Source organism: Podarcis raffonei, chromosome 3, assembly GCF_027172205.1.
Source record: "Podarcis raffonei isolate rPodRaf1 chromosome 3, rPodRaf1.pri, whole genome shotgun sequence".
Lineage (NCBI taxonomy): Eukaryota > Metazoa > Chordata > Lepidosauria > Squamata > Lacertidae > Podarcis > Podarcis raffonei.
Window position 1 is genome coordinate 105605412 of NC_070604.1, and position 20930 is coordinate 105626341.

At 41.1% G+C, this 20930-nt stretch overlaps 1 protein-coding gene across 5 annotated transcripts in view; it reads right to left on the bottom strand.

The window, feature by feature from the left end:
• Positions 1–20930, bottom strand: part of TTBK1 (tau tubulin kinase 1) — a 100811-nt gene that overhangs the window by 23160 nt on the left and 56721 nt on the right. For all 5 annotated transcript variants that reach the window (XM_053383397.1, XM_053383394.1, XM_053383398.1 and 2 more), the window contains 7 exons: positions 19801–19866; positions 15101–15193; positions 14834–14959; positions 12746–12900; positions 11485–11704; positions 8179–8354; positions 5021–5579 (listed from right to left, as the gene is read on the bottom strand). In XM_053383397.1, coding sequence (XP_053239372.1) covers positions 5021–5579; positions 8179–8354; positions 11485–11704; positions 12746–12900; positions 14834–14959; positions 15101–15193; positions 19801–19866 — 1395 coding nt within the window. The remainder of the gene's footprint in view (positions 1–5020; positions 5580–8178; positions 8355–11484; positions 11705–12745; positions 12901–14833; positions 14960–15100; positions 15194–19800; positions 19867–20930) is intronic.

Here is a 20930-nt window from a genome sequence, read left to right on the forward strand (position 1 = left end):
TATAGGAAAGCTGTACCCTAAACACAGCAGAACTCATTTTGAATCAGCATGCTTAGGATCTTGTTGTTGGCACCCATCTGACTTGAGAGACAATGGAGTGCACCTCCAAGGGTGAAGCCAAACCACTGCATTAGCAGCACCAAAGTGACATCCCCAGGGTGCAAGCCTGGGCAGTGTGTATGGAGATCCTGGGCTGCCCGGACAACAAGACCCTCTTCTTGGTCTCGCTGATGTGGTCCAAAGAAAAGTAGAACAGTACGTTTGGCACCAGCTTAGCTGCAAGAGTTGCTAGAAGGAGGCATACAAGACGCCATCCAACCATGAGAGGACTTCACTCTGGATTTGTGTAGGGTTTATTCCTTAGCCTTTTATTCTCCTGAAGATATCCCACAAGCTTGTACTTGCTGTTTGTTTATGCTATAAACAAGATTAATTCTGAAATTTTAAGAGAGGCAGAGAGGCAGACTTATGTGGGTGTCTATATGGATGCACAGCTACCTATAAATATACTGCATAGTGCCAACATCTTACACTGGCAATTAACTGTGTGATTAAAATGGTCTACAATAAATAAAAAGTACTAGAGGGCACTTGGAAGTCCCATAGACCACTAGCAAACATCCATCTCCGTAAGAGAATGGCATGGTTTGGAGGTAATACAAAGCCATACATGGTTTGTTTAACATTGATTTTGTTTACACATCCAAAGCCACCCCAGCCAACAAACCAGAATATGAAACCATGGTTCTAAATTGGCTTAAGAATCTCAGCTTGCTTCAAGCGTGGCTTCTTGTTATATCCATATGCCAGCTTAATTCTGGGTAGAATGAAGCTTAATCTGGTGTACACTCCTAAGGATCGAAGCTTTCATGACCTCCTACAGCAATTAGTTTCTAGCCAACATATGTGAAACTATTTATGTACAGGATTTCATACCTACCCTTCACCATATGGTCCAGAGGTGTGTTACAAAAATATAAAAATGCAATATTAAAATCAGCTAAAACAATTTATGGTGGGTCCTAAAAATGAGTAACTCAGGCTTCAAAGGCCAGGTAAAAGAGGTGTGTCTTCAGCATATGATAAAAGCAATACAGTGAAGGTGCCGGGTGCAGTTCTGTGGGGAGGGAATTCCACAGTTTAGGGAATTGTGTCCCCACCTCCAGGCCACCACACCCAAGGGTGGCAATGCAACTAACAAGAGGGCCTCCTCTGCTGATCTTAACACCCAAGGCACTCTGTAGGAAAGGAGCTTCTCTTTCAGATATTTGGGACCTGAGTCATTTAGGGATTTGGACACTAATGTAAGCACCTTGCCTTGGGCCTACAAGTGAACTGGCAATCAGTACAGCTATTTTAGAACAGGAGTTAATCTAAATGAGAACCCAAGCCAATAATCTGACTGCTGCGCTTTGGACCAGTTGAAATTGCCAGTGTGTCTTTAAGAGCACCCCACAAAGAGTGTGCTACAGTAATCCAATCTGGAAGTTACCGGAACACAGAGTACAGTGGCCAAGTCATTTCTGTCCAAAAGGGGTCACAGCTGGAAAGAGGCAGTCCTGGCCACTTCAGTGCCAAGGTTGGATCCAGGAGTATCCACAAGTTACAGAACTACAACCCCATCCAGAACAGGCCGCCACCCCACCTTTTCGACACGACTCAGAACCCGGTTAGCACCTCTGTCTTACCAGGATTCAACTTCAATTTATTGGCCTACATACAATCCATTACTGCTTCCAAACACTGCTCTAACACTTGAACCGCATCGTCTGATTCAGATGGAACGGAGAGATGGAGCTATGCATCACCTGCAAGTTGATGGCACCTTTCTCCAAATCTCCTGAAGACATCTCACAGCAGCTTCAAAAGGTATTAAATAGCATGGGGGGGGGCCAAGATGTAACCCTGCAGGATGCCACAGAACTCCCATGGTGCCATAGCTACTTTCTCAAAATGGCTCCACTATAATGCAGTGTTTCCCAACCCCACTCTGGAGAGCTCTCTACAAGGATATCATGGCCAAATGTTTTAAAAGCCACAGGGAGGTCAAGGAGAATGAGCAGAGTGACATTGTCCCCATTTCTCTCCCAACAAATGTAACCAAGCAGGGCAACCAAAGCAGTTTCAGTGCCATGACGAGACCTGGAACAGGACTGAAATGTGACCAGATAATCAGTTTCTTTCAAGCTTGCTTGAAACTAGGCTGTCATCATCTTCTTGAACACCTTGCCCCAAAAGGGGATATTTGCCACAAAAGACACATTACTTTTTTTAAAAAAAAGTTCTTATATTCCTTACCAAAGCTGAATCTCATGGTCTCTCCCCCTTAAAATCCTACCTTTTTAAAAGTAATTGAAAAGTACTTGCAAATTTGGTGACATTAATAACAATACTAGGAAGATGAAAGGGAAAAATAGGGAATGTCCGGCTGCCACAAAATCAGTATTTCAGCATTTTTCAAAGAATAATTGAAACCACTGAAAAGGGAAATCTGGCGAGTAGCTTAAAAGCATTGTGTTCTTGTGATCTAGTGGCTGGAACTAGCAAACAAGTCTTCATTGTATTTGTTAATTAAAAGATCTGTAGACCACCCTTTAACAAAATTGATCCCTGGGCAGTTTAATTAATTAAAGGGACAGAATCGACTTTAAAAAGCAACATAGGAATGCCTCATGACATATTTGGAGACACTATTTTCTCACAGAGGATAAGCCTTTGCTCATCATCTATATGACGGGATTAAAGGATTTTAGGAACTCACAAGAATCCTATGCAACCAGTCTAGTTCATGTTATTGGTATCAAATTACAGAGGAACGTCTATCAAAATCACAAGCCTGAAGCAGCTAGAAATTTCTTTAGTGAGATCTACAGTGAACAAGATTTAAGTCTCAAAATGCCTGTGTGTGTGTTTGTGTGTGTGTGTGTGTATACACCCAGGATAGTCAAATGTTGCACAAGTAGCATCTTCTCAACTTTAGTCCTGCCTTTTATTGGCTTCCTTTGTCCTGCACCATAATGAAGATTCATGTGCAGGATTTCTTCGCTTTGGATCACTTTCAGAATACAAGCAGCCTTTTCTTTTCCCCGTTCAACCACTGCCCCAATATCCACACATTTGCTCCCCTCATGATCTATGTATTAGGAGTTATTTGTGTAACTTACAACACATTAATTCAATTATTAATGTTTAGAGCTCTGGTGTTTTTTTACACAGCTATGAACTTAAGAAATGAGTTAGAAAACATAGATTATTCAACCAAATGCAGAAATGGCTTGATTCATGGAACAACCTAGCTATTGGATAAATATTTTTTTAAGGAAACAGCTAGAAAGGTGTAATTTGGAACAAAGGAAACACAAGCAGGTATATTTGGGAGCCTGATGAAGAAGTATGGCATTTTAGTTCATTTCAGCAGGATAACTGGGAGTCATTTACCATGTTCGTCTCTCTGGTGTCTACTAGATAACATTTTCGCTATAACGCTTAGCATTTATATAGCACTTTAGAGAGCTAAAAGTGCTTTGCGTATATTATTTTAGTAATAACTCATTTTCTTTAGCTTACCCAAAGGATTGTTATGTGCTGTTGGAAGTCCCTTTAACTTTCTATCTTTTTTTAGCATAAGCATACTGAATGGCAGTAATATTGGGGGAAAACTCCAGCACTGAAAGAAAACTGAATTGCTATTTATCCCCCACATTTAACCTAACAAAAGTTATTATGATAACCTACTATGTTTCTTCCCCTAGCTTAAGCAGGTCACCTATGTCACGATTCTGGCCTGATGAACCTGGACATGGATCATGAATAGAAGAAGACATCATTGCTGGATATGGGCATTGACCTAGCTGAGGAAGGGACAGCCAGGAAGGACTGGCATTGTCCAGTAAGACCAGCTGCCCAATCTGGGGAGGAAACAGCTAGAGGAGAAACCAAGTCTCCAGATTCACAGCCAGCAACTTTCCCCACACCCAAGCTGCCAGCCAGAGGCTGCTGAAGATCTGCCCCAGGGATCATAATTACAGAGCCCCACTTACCATTTGTTTTCAACTATAGTACTGCCTGCCCCGAGAAGCATTAAAGTGCATCCCCCATTCTAATACCATGAAATGGTGGAAAGAATCCCCACCCATCTTAGCCACTTAGCTGAAGCTGTTTTCAGTGAGCTCTGCTGTTGGCCCAGCAAAATCCTTACAAATCTGCCTCATCCCACAGCAGAGCTGAAGAAGCTGTGTCCATGGGCTAAGAGCATCCCGCAGCTTCACTCAGTGTGGCCTCCAACATACAGCATCCTCTGTACTCTCATACCTCCCCAGCACTTCTCATATCTTCACCCTGTCCCTAGGAACCTCCCGTGTTTTCACTTTGTTCAAGCTGCCACCAAGAGGTGGAAGTGAAAAGACACAGGTAAGCAGTCAGTATGGAGCACATGTGAACTTGGACCACCAACCACAGAGTGCAGTTACTAGAGTAGTGTTGCTTCCTCTGGAATGACACTCTAGGCACTACACACTGTGGTTTGGACTTCAAACTCACATGTGCACATGACTGCCTGCCTACAAATGTCTCTTCTCTTTGCAGCACAGAAAGGAATGGAAACACAGAACGAGGAGCACAGGGGAGGGAGGTGGAAGTGGGGGATTTCAGAGTGGCAGAAAGGGCATACAGGAACCTAACGGGAAATCCACTGAACACCTATGTTTTGACACTTTTTTGCGTCGAGGAGGGTTCATGTCATCCCACTTTCAACGGTGGTCTTAATTGATGATGATGATAATTTATTACGGGCAGAGACCAGCTTAATAGCCTTAATTAAATATTCTTGATGCTGGTGCCATAATAATACTTATATTGAAAACATACCTCTGGAGTCTGGTACAGCAGAGTAAGAATCAGACTTGCATTCTCTGTGACAGATTAGGGGTGGGGACGTTTTCCTAGAGGCGACAACTTTACACAATCGAAATGGGAACTAAAGCAAAAAAAGGATGAACGGTGCTTATTTTGAATGTCTTACCTGTCTCTCAGGACCAGTAGGTTCAGATTCTCGTCTCCGCTGTCGGATAGCTGGTGCTGAATATAAGGGGGACTGTGTGGGGCTTCCTGGTTGCTGTTCATGTTTGCTGTCAGAGACTGACTGACAATGCCCTTCATGTCTGTGGGAACTGTCCTCCTCAGCCACAGGCTGCATACCCCGGGTTCTCCCATCATGAATTTTCGGCCTCACTGCCGCTTCTGCCCCCAGTCGCCTTCTCTCGTCACCCTCTTCAATCGGCCTCAGCTCCTCGGGCTCTTCATCTGTTGTTCCAGATGTGCTTGGTTCAGCACCAGGGTGGAAGTCCTTCAGTTCTGTTTCCTTATCAATTATAACCCACTCTTTGCTGTCAAAGTCCTCCTCCTCAGCCAGGGGTACCGATCGGAAAGCATTGCTGAGGGCTTCATGCTCCACAGAAGCAGACACATCCATCCTGCCACTTGCCTGCCTGTCTACCTGTCCGGTGTCAATGGACAGCATCTGTGCTGGCTGGGAAGAGCATACAAGCCGTGAAGGAGAACAGGGCAAATCCACTCGTGACCTGAAAATAAGACAAAAAGCCTAAGGGGCAGCAATAATAATAATAATAATAATAATAATAATAATAATAATACCCCACCCATCTGGGCAGCTTACAGTACAAATAAAAACATAGTAAAACGTCAAACATTAAAAACTTCCCAATACAGGGCTGCCTTCAGGTGTCTTCTAAAAGTTGTGTAGTTCTTTATCTCCTTGACATCTGATGGGAGGCTGTTCCACAGGGAGGGTGTCACTGCCCAGAAGGCCCTCTGCCTGGTTCCCTGTAACTTCACTTCTCGCAGTGAGGGAACCACCTGAAGGCCCTCAGAGGAGGACCTCAGTGTCTGGGCTGAGCGATGGAGGTAGAGACCTCCTTCAGGTATTCTGGGCTGAGGCCGTTTAGGGCTTTAAAGGTCAGCACCAACACTTTGAATTCTGCTAGAATTCAGCTCAAGATTTAAGACTAAAGGATTACTGAAGTGTAATATTGATACACACAAGTTTTTGTGCAATAAAGACACTATATAATTTGTAATAGCAAATCATCTGAATGCATCTTTCACAAGTCACATGGCAAGATTTGCTATTTACCAAGTACTCAAGGTCTCCTAAAAACTGAGGTCCCATTGCTTTGCATATTTCCACATGTTCCTCTCCTTCTGAAATATCTGCAGATTGCTCTGCTCAAAATATTCACTCCTGGGTCTCGTTACAGACCTGGGAGGATTTTAGCTACTAGTACACAAATACAACTGCCCCTGTCCTGCTGTAGATACTCCCCAGTAAAGGGGAATCCCACTACTAGCTGAATGCAGGACTGAAATTGAACAAGAGGCTCACCTGAACTTAGTTCCTGAAACTACATGTTGTTCCAGATCACGGTCCTGAATTTTTAAAAAAGTGAGTGGTTCATTCTGAACATACATATCCGGAAGTTTAAGGTATGTGAACATATTCCTTCCCATCCCTACAAACAGCTTTGCACAACAAGGCAGCTACTTGCTTTTCTTGTCTATGCTTTAATATAATCGCCTAAAAGCAGAACTTTCAGACAACCAAAAAATAACCTTGTGTGATGTTTGAACATTGGTTGTGTAAGTGTATATCTAAAGACAATGGATAAAACAAGCACCCTTAGATGAACAGCTGGATAAGTGTTTAATGGCTATCGTATTTGTATTTATTTAAAAATCAATAAAGATTGTTTTAAAAATCAATAATCTTATGTTAATCTCATGAACTACTTTTCCATTCTGTTTAAACCTATCATTGAAAGTTCTCAAACTTCACTCAGAACCAATTGTATTAATATTTTGAAAGTGAAAAAAGTAAGTGCAAAATGATGACTTTGTTGAGTTCATAACTTTTTATGAACCTACAATCTCGATTTGATTTATCCCTGCTGTGACTGCATGCCATGCAGTAAATATTATGCTGTATTTTATCAGTAATTATTAAGCCTTTCCAGGAGAAAGAGTTGCCCAAAACAAATCCACCAACAGGGGAAATAGATGGCATGCTAGTGATAAAACTAAAAGTAACCCCAGAGCCTAAATAACATAGTGGGAAATTCCCCTGTCCTCTTATTGACTGATTGTAACCATATTACATGTCCTCTTGGTTTCTAGAATCCTCATCCAAACTGGATTTCTAGACCTCTCTTATATTGGGAAAGCTGTCACTGCTCTTTAGGCAGCACATATTTAAACACCAATAATATGGTTATTTTTCTTGAAGAAAAATAAATTGTGCTGCCCTGTTCCATTAGTATCTGAATACAGCAGAGTGTTCCTGAGATGTTGTGCCATCATAAGTCTCCTTCACCACAAAACAGCAGAATAATCTTTAGCATGCAATAAACAATTCTATTAGGAAAGTACTACAGCAGATACTACCCACAATGGGTAAGCTCTGTATATCCAAGCATTCATTCATTTTGGATGAAAGGGATCCAAAATGGTGCTTGGAAATGGGAACTCACTGTCTTTCACAAACAAGCTTTCCATTATTTTAAATAAAACCCTATTAAGCTTAAACTGTAAAGACTTCAGACATCTCCTAAAACCACAGTTTTCTACCCAGGCCTAGCTGGATCCTTTAAAGTTTTATCCTGTTCAGTTGCTGACTTGATGTTTTAAATGACAGGTTTTTAATGATGTTCTGTGTAATAAAGACACTATATAATGTGTAACAGCAAATCTCCAGAGAGGTTTTTGGCAACGCCAACTTCTGCACTGGAAAAAAGCATCTGGTGACTGTGTTTTTCTGCTAGTCATTTTCAGGACTAGCAACAAAAGGCTAGGATTTATTTCTTGTGAAAGGAAAGGATTCTTCCTGTTTCTCTCACATAGAAATAAACCTTCTTTCACCCAGAGAAGAAACTTTCTAGAACCCTCTTGAACTAATCAGGAATAGGAAAGATCTCTACACATCAGATCAATACTTTCTGTACTAAGAAATGAAAACTGACATATAATGTACTTATTTGCATTTTACTTGTATTTTGATTTTATAAATTTCTGTAAACCACTTAGGGATTTCTGTAAGAAAATGTTCAGTGGTATATAAATTTTCTAAATAAGTAAATAATAAAAAGTCCACGTGGACAATAAACAAACCTTCGCTCGTGCTGATCTCCTTTCCCATCGGCAGTGGAGAGGCGCTCAGACTCAGGGCTGTTCACACGACGGTATCTCAGAGAACGCCCTTGAGTAGTAGGGGAGTCTGGTGCGGCTCGCACCGGGGAGCTTGGGCACACACCACTTTTCTGATCTTCTTCTGCCAAACATTGTGTCTGCAAAAGATAGCAAACCCCCAAAACAACATTACAGATCCAGTTAAGGCACTGTAGTGAACATGATGCCAATCTCAGAAGCATCGTTTGGAAGACTCAGGGCAATACAATCATGTTTATACTGTCTTGACTGCCCTTTTTTTAGGAAGAGGACAAGAAGTCACAATTCAAAGGAATTATGAAGCTGACACTGAGCACCAAGGCAGAACTGGAAGTTTATGATGGATTCTTCCTAACTTTAGCCCTGTTCAAATATTCACAAAATATTCATGGTGGTAGAACAGGAACATGACAATCCCCAGCACCCTCTTTGAGCACAATGCAGAGAAAGACTTGATTAGAGGGCACATGCTCTCACATGTCTCAGAGCTGGTTCATATGTTATTTTCCTTCGGTTCCTCTTGCGTTGTCTATTCGAGTAAACAGCATAAGAGAAGGCAGTCATGTAGGATTGCAGCAGTTACTTCCACTTTCCAATGCAGGCTGCTCAGAGGTAATAACTGTGATCTACCAGGAGTATCTCCTTTTACACTATGATCCCCGTGTGAGTACATACAGCAAAATTAAGTGGCAACTTTCATTCAGCATTTTGTTGATGGTATCTCTTCTGTGAGCTGCCATCTTTTGATTTATAGGAAGAAAAGCAGCACCCAGAAAGCTGGATTCCAAGTAGGTAGAGCAGTATTCGTAATTAGAGCTTTATTGGGTAAAAAATGCCAGTGTCTCTCAAGCTCCTGTATCATTGATTTTTACCAAAACCCAAAGCACTTCACTCATTAATTTCAAATCTTTTCACAGCTGCAAAACTCATGAAGGCAATAAATAGATAAATGAAAGGAATCTGAGTGAAACTGGAAGGCTAATGGACAGGGAGGGCAATGTAAATAAATATTTGTTGTAACATGGTGTCCTTAATCACGGTTGAAAGCATAGGTATAAACCTAGTCTATGTACCTATATTTGATATGGAAATGTCTCAAAGAAATGCCAAGAAATATGATGTTCACATGTCAGGCAAGAAGAACCACTTCATTTGGATCAATCTACAAATTCAAAATGTGGTACTCTTGTTTCTTGCAAAAAGCCTTTAAAAGGCCTCTACAATACAACAATTCTATCATTCTCTTTTCTTTTCTTTTTAAATAGTAAATTTTATTAGTATTTTCCACACAACAAAAAAGCCCAAAAAATAACAATACACAAAACACAAAAACAAAATCCAAATCTTACAAATTAATAATATAAACACTAAAAAGGAAAACAAACATTGACTTCCACCAATCCCACAGCACCTCCTTTACCTCTCATTGTATCTTCCTGTTTTCCTGATCATCTCTATCCTACCATCTAGATATAAATCCCTCTTTCTTATCCTTTCACTTCACAAGGTTATTCCAGACTCAGCCAGATTTCTGTCCTGGAAGCTTGCCTTTTAAGGTATCTATTTAGGCACTCCCATTCCTTTTTCATTTCACTTTTTTGTTTTTGTCTTATTATATCTGTCAATTTGGCTAATTCTAAATATTCTAAAAGCTTACATAACCATTCTCCCCTAGTGAGTAACTGATTCCCTTCCTAGCCCCCAGGATTCTTGCTGCAGACATCACATATAAGAAAAAAATTAGTTTTGTCTTTTGGAATATTGTCATTTAAAATTCCTAAAAGGAATGCCTCTGGCCTTTTACTATATGATATTCTTAGATTTTTCTTTATTTCTTCATGGATCATGCTCCAAAATTTCCCCATTTCGGGGCATATCCACTACAAATGGTAGAAGGTTCCTTTTTGTTTCTTACATCTCCAGCACTTATTATTATTATATGTTTTATTCATTTTTGCCAGCCTTTCTGGCACCAGTTACCACCTATGATGCATTTTTCATATAGTTCTCTCTTCTTAGGTAACATGCCGTGAAATTTATATTTTTTGTCCATAGTCTTTCCCATTCATTATATTCAATTGAGTAACCCAGATCTTGTTCCCATTTTTAATGGCGTCACCTTTTTCCTCCTTTTCTATTTTCCCATCTTGTAACAATTTATATATTTTTGAGAGAGTCTGTTGGTTGTTGTATAAGATTTCCTTCTCCCATACTGAGATTTTTTTTATCAAAACCCTTAAGTTTATTATCCTTCTCAAATATTGGTTTTAATTGGAAATATTCTAACCAATTCACCCCCCTCTCTTTTAATTCTTCGAACTTCTTTACTGTCGGGCAATCCTTTATCTCTTCTACGAGTTCCCTATATGTTAGCCAACTGTCTTTCATATTATTTCTATGCATGGCTGATGACTCTATAGGTGACAGCCACCAGCGAGTTTTGGCTGTTACTATTGTTTTATTTCTTTCCCAAACTTCAAATAGGGCCTTTCTCACCAAATGATTAGTAAAGCCTCTATGTGCTTTTATTTTATTATGACCCAGGTAGCCATGCCACCCAAAAACTTTGTCCCACCCCTCCAGGTCTAGGATTTCCGTAACATCCGATCTTTCAGCCACGTCATGCATGCGGCCTCAAAATACAGCTTGAGGTCTGGGACCGCGAACCCGCCCCTTTCTCTAGGCTCCATCAATACTTTGAACCTTACTCTTGGCTTCTTACCCTGCCAAATAAAAATGGAAAGATCCCTTTGCCAGCCTTTAAAACATTTTGTCCCAATAATTATTGGGATTGTCTGGAAAAGAAAGAGCATTTTTGGGAGAATTGACATTTTTATCAAGGATATCCTACTCCATAAAGACAACTTCAATTTTTTCCCATTTATTTAAATATTCTTTTATTTCCTTCCAGTTCTTCACATAATTATCCTTGTACAAATTGGTATTTTTATTTGTAATCCAGATCCCCAAATACTTAGCTTTCGTGGTGATTTTAAGGCCTGTTACCCTTTTCAATTCTTCCTGTGCCTTTACCCCCATATTTTTCGTTAATAATTTAGATTTTTCTTTATTTAACTTGAAGCCCGATACTCCTCCGTACTCAGTCAGTTTCTGTAAGGCTCTTTTATCATTCTCTTTTCATTTGTAATGCTATATTTGTGACTGTGAATAATGTGAAGTTCTCAATTCTTAACAGAAACCAGCAGGAAAAAGAAACAGTGCCCATTCAAAAAGATCAAAGGACTTTACTTTGCTGATGCTGATCCTGAGCTTGTTGCGGTTCACATCCGTCTCTTCCCAAACCTCTCCTTCATTGAAGGCAGTGTTTGGAGCCTGGCCTAAGCTTTCCACTGGCCGGCCAGGCAAGATTGGGGGAGCATTTTCCTGGTCGCTCAGGTGCTCGCCTTGCAAAACATCCTCCGTGTTCTCACGAAGTAAATCTCCAGGAACTGGAGTGACATTAACCACACTAGAGGGGAGACATGCAACAGCATCAGATGAAAAGGTCCTGACAGCACAGTCAGCTTTCTATTAATTATCATCATCATCATCATCATCATCATCACTTTGATTTATATTCTGTCCTTTATCAAAAGATCACAGTATACAACATTAAAACATATTTTACAGAGCATAATAAAAACATAAAACAAAGCATTAGTAAAAGATATAATCATAATAAATAATAATCATAATAACAGCCCCCCCCCCTTAACAGGCCATAGATTATTTAATGGATGATGGCCTGGGTAAAGAGGAATGTTTTTGCCTGGTGCCTAAAGTCATGTAATGATGGCACCAGGTAAGCCTCTCCATGGAGAGCATTTCACAGATATGGAGCTACCACAAAAAAGGCCTGTTCTCATGTTGGCACCCTCCAAACCTCCCGGGGAGGGGCAACGTAGAGAAGGACCTTGGATGTCAAGCACAGGGTCCAGGTCAGTTCGTATAGGGAGTGGTGGTTCTTAAGGTATTGAGGTCCTAAGCCTTGTAACGTCACACAAGCTCCCAAATTGTGTAGGCCTGAACGTGCCTTCTACAGCCCATTTGAAAAAGTGTTTTCTTCTTACAGAAGGGCATGAACAGTGCTGAAGAATGGAGGTGGCAAGAACCCAAGGTTTGGCCTGGAGGGCAGGTGGGGTTTTTCCTCGCTAGGCTTTCTCCATCTGCCTTACTTTACTGGCTTCAGAAACAGTATGGTACTGAGGCAGTGCCACAAAGACCCCACCAGAGAGCAACCACTATCCTGGATAATGTACTATCACACTGAGCATGTTGCAACAGTCTACCTTTATGGGATACAGCAACCTAGGCAGAACATGATGTCACCAAATGCCACAGGAGTGATTGTACTAGGCATCTCATCAAGTGGCTATATTGTGATGTGGGAGGAGGCAGTCCAAGATTACACTGTTTAAATGAATGGATTACATGATATTCACGTACATGATTCCTCTTGTAAGATTCTGCAAATGTTGACAACACCAAGGGCTGTGAATGTGTCACTCACCCAAACATAGCTGCTGTCTGCCTTGTGTTCTGCTGAGGTGGAGTAGAGGTGCTTGTAGATAATAAAATATCCGTACCAGCTTTTTCCCAGTCAAAGGCCTCGTTCTCAGTAATACCTCTTTCTTTCATGCTGTTTTCAAACACAGTCATGATGAGCTAGAAGAAAAGCAAATTATAATAAGGTTCATATGTTCATCGACAGTCAGAAAGAACAGGAACACAGAAAGCCACCTTATACTAGACTTTTCCTTCAACTAGTCCAGTACTGTCTACTCTGACAGGCAGCAGAAATCTAGGGGTTCGGATCCTTTTACCTGAAGTTGTCAGGGACAGAACTTGAGATGGAGCATTCTGTACGCAGAACAGGTGTTCTACCACTGAGCTATGGCCTCTCCTCAAATAATCTTTTAAAAGAATTTCCCTATGCATTTTCCAATTTTCATCTGGTGTAGAACAATATATAACAACTGTCAGGGGTAACAGTCTTATGTAACTTTCACCAAATACTGTCAACCCTGGTTAAAGCAAGCCATCTCAGGGCACGTCTGAGAGGAAATATCTCCTGCTTAAAGGTTCTGCATTTGTGCACCAACCTGAAGTACTACTGTGAGCCAAGCAGACAATGCAGCTTGCACCGACCTCCCTAAGATTCTTATCTTAAGCTTGGATTGCAGGGTGCTCTGAATGGGGAAAATCAACAAGGGAGGAAGGGAGGAGTGCTCCCAGTCACAAAGAATCCCCAAGTGACAACAACAACAAAGCCTAATTGTATACTTGGTAAGTATACAATTGGGCATAATCTGTGGTACAAAGGTATTATTTGCTGCTTATAATAAAATCTACAACAACTTGCAAATGACCCATGTGTTCTGTTAATCTAGCTGCTGCACAGTTGCTGCACAATGGGAGGCCAATCCACTAATCCATATAATACTGTCTTAGTCATGAGTATGAAAAATAATCTTAGAGTGATTTCAGAATCTGATTTCAGATCACAGGGACCAGCTATAGCAAGGAACTCAATCCATTTCAGCATTTGAATATCCTGGGAGAAAGCCCTTTAAGCCATTGGCTAATGTGTGCAAGCATTTTCTTTTCTATACATCATAGATGGGGGTGGCCAGGACATTTGGCCCTCCAGATGTCACTGAACTACAGCTCTGGTCAGCCCCAAAAAGCACGGCCAATGGTTACAATGCTGACCTATAGTTGATCAACTTCTGGAGGGCCAAAAGTTCCCCACACCTACGATAGATAGTGAAAAACAGTCTAGATATATAGGTGTAAGAATTCATTTGTTACTATCAAAGGTGTTGCACACACAACTCATAAAATATACCGTAAATCATTCTATTAATCCATTTGTACATTCCTCAAATCATGTTTTAGCAAACGAACCAGATTTGAAGCATCCTAATTAGCTGTTTGTGGGGATGGCTGGATACCATCTCGAAAAGTATTATTGTAGGACTTAATACTCCTTTGAAACAAAACAAATGGACAAAATCTACAGTTTCGGAATAACTGCAATCTTAAAGGTAAAGGTAAAGGTACCCCTGCCCGTACAGGCCAGTCGTGTCCGACTCAAGGGTTGTGCGCCCATCTCACTTAAGAGGCCGGGGGCCAGCACTGTCCGGAGACACTTCCGGGTCACATGGCCAGTGTGACAAAGCTGCTCTGGCGAGCCAGCACCAGCACACCACACGGAAACACCGTTTACCTTCCCGCTATCTACTTGCACTTAGGGGTGCTTTCGAACTGCTAGGTGGGCAGGAGCTGGGACCGAACGACGGGAGCTCACCCCGCCGCAGGGATTCGAACCGCCGACCATGCGATCGGCAAGCCCTAGGCGCTGAGGTTTTACCCACAGCGCCACCCGCGTCCCTACTGCAATCTTAGGAAGGGACAAATATACTGCTCCCATTTGGATCATATTTTGAAGGCATGGGAAATTGTCAATGGACAATTAGGGATCTCCCAAGCATTCCAGCTAGCTCTTCCCACATAAACAACATTCCCAACACATTTGGGAAATATCATTTTATTTGTTTTAAGATGAAAAGTTATTAAAGGTCTCAGAGGTTTTTACCTGATAATCTGGTTTAGTAAAGTAATCCAGATTTGCGATGTGATCCAGAAAAAGGTGGAACTCGGAAGGCATATGTTTTAGCAGCATTCGATGTTCATATTTCTCTTTAATCATACCAACTTGCTCCTGCAAAGAAAAAATACCATCATTATACATTATACACATTATACAAATACAACATTACACTACATATAACATGAAACATCAGGCAGATAAAATGACCAAGAAAATGGAAGGCCTTATTCAGTCACTGACTGAGTTCTCTACCTTATCTTTTATCTTGCGCCATGGAAGCTGACCAACTGCAAACTCCACCAGCATGTAAAAAAGGGACCACAGGTCATCATGTCGACCCATCTCCTGGAGAAAAATGAAAGTACAAAAATCAAGCTGCTGATAGTGTCTTCAACTTTACAACAGAGCAGGTGACTGCTGCCCTATGATCCACTTGATGACAAATCCACTGAACATACAATTAAGAGCAGGCTCACAGAATGTAATGAAAATGATGTATAGGTGGTATTTAACACTGGTGAAACTGGCCAAAATGTATAGGATGAGGAACAAACTATGTTGGAAGTGTGGAGAGAAAGATGGAGATTTTTATCATACAGTATGTGGTGGGAATGTGATAAAGTAAAAGTATTTTGGGAATTGGTCTACAATGAACTAAAAAAGATGTTTAGATATACCTTCCCAAAAAAACCTGAGGCTTTTTTGCTGGGTTTGATGGGAGAAGAAATCTCAAAGATAGACCAAAGACTATTTATGTATGCCACAACAGCGACAAAAACTTTATTAGCCCGAAGATGGAAATTGCAGGAACTACCAACGATTGAGGAGTGGCAGACAAAGATGATGGACTTTGCGGAACTGGCCAAGCTGACAGGCAGGATCCGAAACCAAGACGACCAAAAGTTTCAAAGAGATTGGAGTACAGTGATACCTCTGGTTACGTACTTAATTCGTTCCGGAGGTCCGTTCTTAACCTGAAACTGTTCTTAACCTGAAGCACCATTTTAGCTAATGGGGCTTCCCGCTGCATCACTGGAGCACGATTTCTGTTCTCATCCTGAAGCAAAGTTCTTAACCCGAGGTACTATTTCAGGGTTAGCGGAGTCTGTAACCTGAAGCGTATGTAACCTGAAGCATATGTAACCCGAGGTACCACTGTAAATTTATTGAGTATATGAATAATTATTGTAAAAATGTGAAGACACTAGTGGGATTGATATAAATTCTGCAATGAAAAAACTGTAACTCTCAAAACTTTATAGACCATTGAGACAGAGTTGATCATAAGGATATAAAGGTCTGAAGTAGAGGATATAAAGTATGACACAAAGATTTGAAAATTAAAAACTGGTTGAAGTGATGGAGGGAAGTCATGAGCTCAGTAGAGCAAAGAATTTATTTGTTTTGGTATTGGTATGCTGAAATATTGTGTTAAAAAGAAATTAATGAAAAATAATTTTTTTAAAAAAGAGCAGGCTCTCACAAGGTTAAAGATCTAGAGTAATGGTTTTCAAACCTTCTATCTATGGGTAACTTTTTCTACATTGCGTTCTCTGTTGAGGAATTCCTGTATATCAATCATGGAACCTCTTTACAAGAGGCTTCAGCAAAATTTGAATTACAGAGGCCCAAAGAGGCTGAGCCCAAAGAGCTTTTTTCTTTTTTTTTTGAAGGCCACATGATATGACTAAAATTGGGAAGAGTTGAAGGGTGAGACTTATGGATTTCACTAAGTCCTCTCTACCTATTTCCGCATTGCCTTGTAGCTTAGCATGTGGTCTACCTGCAGGCTGGACCCAAGAGTTTGCCCTAAAAAACACCAAAAGTTAACTTTTACATTTATTGAACTGCCCACTATTTGCGGTCTAATCCATCACTGGCCCCTCGAAGGCTGCATAGAAAGGACTGAAGCCCTCAGGCTGAATAAGTCTATTCACCCCTGGGCCATAGGAGCCGTCATTTCAAAAATAAACTAAAAGCAATTTAATCTTGTTCAGTGACAAATTTTGGAGGTCTTTGGCGACATAGAAAAGATTTTGCAAGGTTGGATACAGTGTGTGGGCTAACTATCCCTTCTGAGCAGCAATCACTATGAAGATGAACTCTATACTATCCTTAGTGCCGTACTGTATATTACCCTGTGAACCTTAGAGTTAAAAGGCATTTTAGAAATATAATGCAGAATAAAGCACCACTAATAATAACAATGTTCTGTATTTCTGAATCTCTCTTCCCCTGTTCCATAAACAGGTGATGTGACAATGTCAGAACTACTTCTTACAACATAGATTCAGACACATTGCCTGAAACAATTGTCTTCCTTCAGGATTTTCCACTTCGTAGATGAAGGATGACTTCCTCTCCTCATGCCCATCAAAAGATAAACTATAAATTGGGGGCATTGCAGAGCAACTAAGATATTATTGCTCTGAGCAAAAGGGAAGATGAAATTGCTGAGCAGAGATATGAACATCATTTCACTGTGCAGCAGTACTGTCTTTAGTACGAAATATCATCTCTTTTACATCTTTCAGTGGGTAGCTTATTGAGTGCAAATGTAGCACAGTGACTAAAAGCTTGCTACAGCCATGAATGCACTAGGTGACCCCAGGGCAAGCTATTCTATCTCAGTCTGCATTCTCCCCTTCTGCAATGTGGGGATAATCTGAAATACCCTGAACGTTCAAATAGCACTATAAAATGTTGACAGTTCTTGGCAGAGCTTAACAAACAAGATAATGCTATTGTAGACACCTGAGAGTAGGATGGATTTTCTTTCAGACAAGAAATCATTAAAAAATTAGGAAGTGTGAAATGGATGGCTCGGGCAACCAATTTTGGGTGGTATGAAAGAGCAGTATTTTTATATTTATTGTATTGTATATTACTGTTTTTTTACTGCCAGGGAGAGGTACCGGTGATACTTTCTGCCTCAAGTGCTAAGCTAACTTGGCTAGCCTTGGGTACCATGCACCTTGATTTGGGGGGAGGGCAGGGTACCATTTGCTATTTTGTCTCAGCTACAACAGCTAACAAATGATACTGACCTGTTATTTAACTATATTCCACAGAGAAATCAGCAATACTACTTCTATTCCAAACTATATACGATAAATCTATGCACAGCCATAAGACAGTGATCACTAATAGCTCAGATGACTTTTAAATACCGATCACAGCGAAGCACTGTTTTATCATTGCAACACCCGGCAAGGATAGCTATAACTGCTGCCATGTTCCAAACATCCGAGAACCAAGTGCTGAGAACAAATGCCAGGGGAAAGCTGAGGCCCTCCTGCCCTTCCTGTGAGCATCTAGAGGCATCTAGCTGGCTACCGATAGCAGAGTTCTGGCTTAGATGGACTTTTGGTGTGATCTAGCAGGCCAGTGTTTATGCTGAAACAATAGTTAGGAAATCACAAGCAGGCAATTTGCATGGAGAACGAGCAATCATGAGCAGAGGTTTCATAAGGATATACTTTCTTGGAATTTCAACATTAGACACTGTATTTTGCCCACCAAGTCTGAAAAACAGTTTGTGGTGCTCCTATATAAGACCATGCTATATTCACAAAACCTTTTGCTTGTGTGTACTCAGTTCAAAAAGGTTTACCCATGAATAATAATAATATTATAATAATTTATTATTTATACCCTGCCCATCCAGCTGGGTTTCCCCAGCCACTCTGTGCGGCTTCCAACAAAATATTAAAATACAGTAGTTTGTCAAACATTAAAAGCTTCCCTAAACAGGGCTCCCTTTAGGTGTCTTCTAAAAGTCTGATAGTTGTTCTCTTGGACATCTGGTGGGAGCGTATTCCACAGGGCGGGTGCCACTATCAAGAAGACCCTCTGCCTGGTTCCCTGTAACTTGGCTTCTCGCAGTGAGAGAACCATTAGAAGGCCCTTGGCACCGGACCTCAGTGTCTGGGCAGAATGATGGGGCTGGAGACGCTGCTTCAGGTATACTGGACCAAGGCCACTTAGGTCTTTAAAGGTTAGCACCAACACTTTGAATTGTGCTCAGAAATGTACTGGGAGCCAATGTAGGTCTTTCAAGACCAGTGTTATATGGTCTCGGCAGCCACTCCCAGTCACCAGTCTAGCTGCCGCATTCTGGATTAATTGTAGTTTCTGGGTCACCTTTAAAGGTAGCCCCAAATAGAGCACATTGCAGTAGTCCAAGCGAGAGATAACCAGAGCATGCACCACTCTGGCGAGACAGTCTGCAGGCAGATAAGAGTCTCAGCCTGCGTACCAGATGGAGCTGGTGAACAGCTGCCCTGGACACAGAATTGACCTGTGCCTCCATGGACAGCTGTGAGTCCAAAATGACTCCCAGGCTGCGCACCTGGTCCTTCAGGGGCACAGTTACCCCATTCAGGACCAGAGAGTCCTCCATACCTGCCTGCCTCCTGTCCTCCAAAAACAGTACTTCTGTCTTGTCAGGATTCAACCTCAATCTGTTAGCCGCCATCCATCCTTCAACCGCCTCCAGACACTCACACAGGACCTTCACTGGTTCTGATTTGAAAGAGAGGTAGAGCTGGGTATCACCCACATATTGATGAACACCCAGCCTAAACCCTCTGATGATCTCTCTCAGCGGCTGCATGTAGATGTTGAAAAGCATGGGGGAGAGGACAGAACCCTGAGGCACCCCACAAGTGAGAGCCCAGGGGTCCGAACACTCATCCCCCACCACAACTTTCTGAACATGGCCCAGGAAGAAGGAGCAGAACACTGTATAACAGTGCTCCCAGCTCCCAGCCCCTCTAGGCGGTCCAGAAGGATGTTATGGTCAATGGTATCAACAGCAGCTGAGATACAGCACACATAGTAGTGCTATGAGTTTGCAGACACCTTGTCTTCCAAAATGGCTCCAGCTTTTGCACTACCTGGCAGAATACTGAACAGGGAATTCTCCCACCTCCCCAAAAAGAAATACTCACTCTGTTTTTATGAGCATTCACTGAAGCATAGCGGACCGTTCCCCGGAAACCAGCAACATTACGAGGCTAATGGGAAAGATAATGAAAAATTAAACTTAAACATCAAACTTAAGAATTAGCAGAGCTGTTAATGTTTTATTTATCACTCAGGGCCATAAACCACTTTAATTACATTTGTTAACTTGAACTGATGCCCTAGGTAGGCATTTTGGTTAGACATTAAAAGTTGCTCATTGAATAAACCCCTCAGGAACAGTTAAAACATGACAGTGGAAAAGCCACTTGTACTTCACAGTGCTTACAAGAGATCTAATTACAGTTTGTTTGTTTGTTTGTTTGTTTGTTTAAAAAAATCTTCTGCTAAGGATAAGCCTTCCCTAAAAGAGAATACTTCCACCTTGAGTGGACAGAGCCCAGCTTCATCTCTGTAGAAAACCAAAAACCAATGGTTTCAAGTCAATTAACCTTCAGAGCAAGTGAGAAGTCCAAAATGGTTTCTGTAATCCTTTAAGTGACTACAGAAAATGATCATGACAGCCTCATCTTCCCTTTTAAAAAACCCATTATTATAGTTGCATAACACAGGATGCTTCTGTCAACTGTTCCAATTAATTACCTTAATTCACATTGGCTTGGTTCACACATAACAATAAGCCATGGTTTAGTAAACTATTATTTATTAAACAATGGTTTGTTTCATCATCAACTGTACCCAGCAGATCTGAAGCAATGGCTTGTTGGCTTATTTAAATAATAATAAACCTTGGTTTATTCTAACTGTGGCTTGGCATAATGTGCAAACAAGACACCCTTATTGAGTTATAAAAATATTTATATATCACCATGTCATAAAAATGTATCAAACCATATAAAAGTTAAAAATATACATCAATAAACCGATTGTGGAAGGATGCATTCTTAATTACCTGATTGGCCTTGCAGAATAGAAAAATTTTAAGCAGGCATTTAAAAAGTTGGCACAGAACCATGGTTCTTAACCATGGTTTGTTTGGCCATCCCACCCCAGACCCTCAACTAAAAATAAAACATGAGGCAAGAGCAACTATAAAACATGGTCAAGCTATGGAGAAAAAAGCCTTGGTTTGTTTGATCATCTGTGGGATAATTCA